Source organism: Palaemon carinicauda, chromosome 1 (assembly GCF_036898095.1).
Source record: "Palaemon carinicauda isolate YSFRI2023 chromosome 1, ASM3689809v2, whole genome shotgun sequence".
In the NCBI taxonomy this organism is placed as follows: Eukaryota; Metazoa; Arthropoda; class Malacostraca; order Decapoda; family Palaemonidae; genus Palaemon; species Palaemon carinicauda.
The window spans coordinates 9,395,900-9,397,920 of NC_090725.1; the positions used below are offsets into that span (position 1 = coordinate 9,395,900).

A 2,021-nucleotide genomic window follows, 5' to 3' on the forward strand; every position below is an offset into this window, starting at 1 on the left:
CAGGAAAAACTGAAAACACAGAAGGATACTGAGTATCAAAACCTGCTAATTGAATGCGCCGAGAAAGATCTTCAAAGGAAAGAACAGGAGAAATTAATACAAAATCTACAAGCTGAAAATGAAAAGCTCACAAAAATGCAGGATGAAAAAACTGAGCTTTTAAATCAACTGAACAATGAAATGGAAGAATTGAAAGCATTGAAAGAAAAGGAAATCATGGAAAAGAAGTCTGACTATCAAAAACTGGAAAACGAAATAAACAAAAAGGATCATCAGCTTGAAGAACAGGATAAATTAATGCAAAATCTACGTGCTGGAAATGAAAAGCTCTCAAAAATGCAGGATGAAAAAACTGAGCTTTTAAATCAACTGAAGAATGAAATGGAAGAATTGAAAGCATTGAAAGAACAGGAAATCATAGAAAAGACTTCTGACTATCAAAAACTCGAAAACGAAATAAACAAAAAGGATCATCAGCTTGAAGAACAGGATAAATTAATGCAAATTCTACGTGCTGGAAATGAAAAGCTCTCAAAAATGCAGGATGAAAAAACTGAACTTTTAAATCAACTGAAGAATGAAATGGAAGAATTGAAAGCATTGAAAGAACAGGAAATCATAGAAAAGACTTCTGACTATCAAAAACTCGAAAACGAAATCAACAAAAAGGATCATCAGCTTGAAGAACAGGATAAATTAATTCAAAATCTACAATCTGAAAATGAAAAAATCACAAAAATGCAGGATGAAAAAACTGAGCTTCTAAATCAATTGAGGAATGAAATGGAAGAATTGAAAGCATTGAAAGAAAAGGAAATCTTAGATAAGACATCTGACAATCAAAAACTCGAAAACGAAATCAACAAAAAGGATCTTCAAGTGAAAGAACAGGAGAAGTTATTGAAAACTATAAGAGCTGAAAACGAAGAGATAAAACTGATAAATGAAAATGAAAATAAGAGAGGAAACTTACTTAAGGAAGGACTATTTTCTCAGATGAATAACAAGTTCAAAGAGGCTGTGGACATTTTCACTGCAGCCTTGGATATCGAGACGGAAAAGGATGAAGAAACTGCTCTTTTGCACGTCCTTCGGGCTGAAGTGAACTCCGCCACTGATAATCCTCCTCATCTGCACATTGTGCTGGACTGTTGCAAGGCCATCGAGAAAGGCGTAGAAGGGTGGAAAGTGTACATGGTACGAGGAAAGCACCTTCTCAAACTTGGCCTTTTCGACGCTGCCCTAAAGGACTTCGAAACTGTTAAGGTAAAGAAATCGGAAACAAATTTCAAAATCATTGATGATGCTCTAGCACTAAAGAAGCAATGGGAAGACAAAGGTCATTATGAAGTCTTGGGCGTGGAACAGACAGCCACGAAGGCTGAAATTATGAAAGCCTTCAAAGAGCTGTCCATGATGTGCCACCCGGACAGACATAGGGACAAACCCGAGTTCATACAGGACGCTTTCGAAGAGAAGTACAAGAAGATCGTGAATGCTAAACTTATTTTGGTGGACAAACAGAACCGAAGAGATTACGATGAAGAACTTCGCCGACAGTGCTCACAGCAGGAGGAACCCTGGGAATTTGGGGGATTCAACCCCTGGGGAAGGGATGATCGTTGGACTTATCATCAGGAGCCTCCAAGGAACAATCATGGACGGTGGACTTATGATCAGGAGCCTCCAAGGAACAATCATGGACGGTGGACTTATGATCAGGAGCCTCCAAGGAACAATCATGGACGGAGGAACCCAGATGGACAGAATAATAAGGGTTATGGAGACCAATACTTCTATTAAGGTGGAACTTAAGTGTTTGGTGTAGTGAACATAAAAAGGTGTTTTAAATAGAAAAAAAATGAAAAAATTAAAAAAAAAAATACAAAAATCAAAAAAAATAAAAAAAAAATAAAAAAATTCAAAAATAAAAAAAAAAATAAAAAAATGAAAAAAAAAATATATAGTGGAAAACTTTTTTTTAGAATAAGTTTCAGTTAAGTTTTGATTTTTTTTTTAAA

General features: G+C 35.6%; 1 protein-coding gene across 1 annotated transcript in view; it reads left to right on the plus strand.

Annotated features, from left to right (window-relative positions):
* The window catches only part of LOC137614285 (putative leucine-rich repeat-containing protein DDB_G0290503), a 2,499-nt gene extending 696 nt beyond the window's left edge, over positions 1–1,803 (plus strand). The window contains exon 1 of the mRNA XM_068370357.1: positions 1–1,803. This exon is cut by the window's left edge and continues 696 nt beyond it. Coding sequence (XP_068226458.1) covers positions 1–1,803 — 1,803 coding nt within the window.
* The last annotated feature ends 218 nt before the right edge of the window (positions 1,804–2,021 follow it).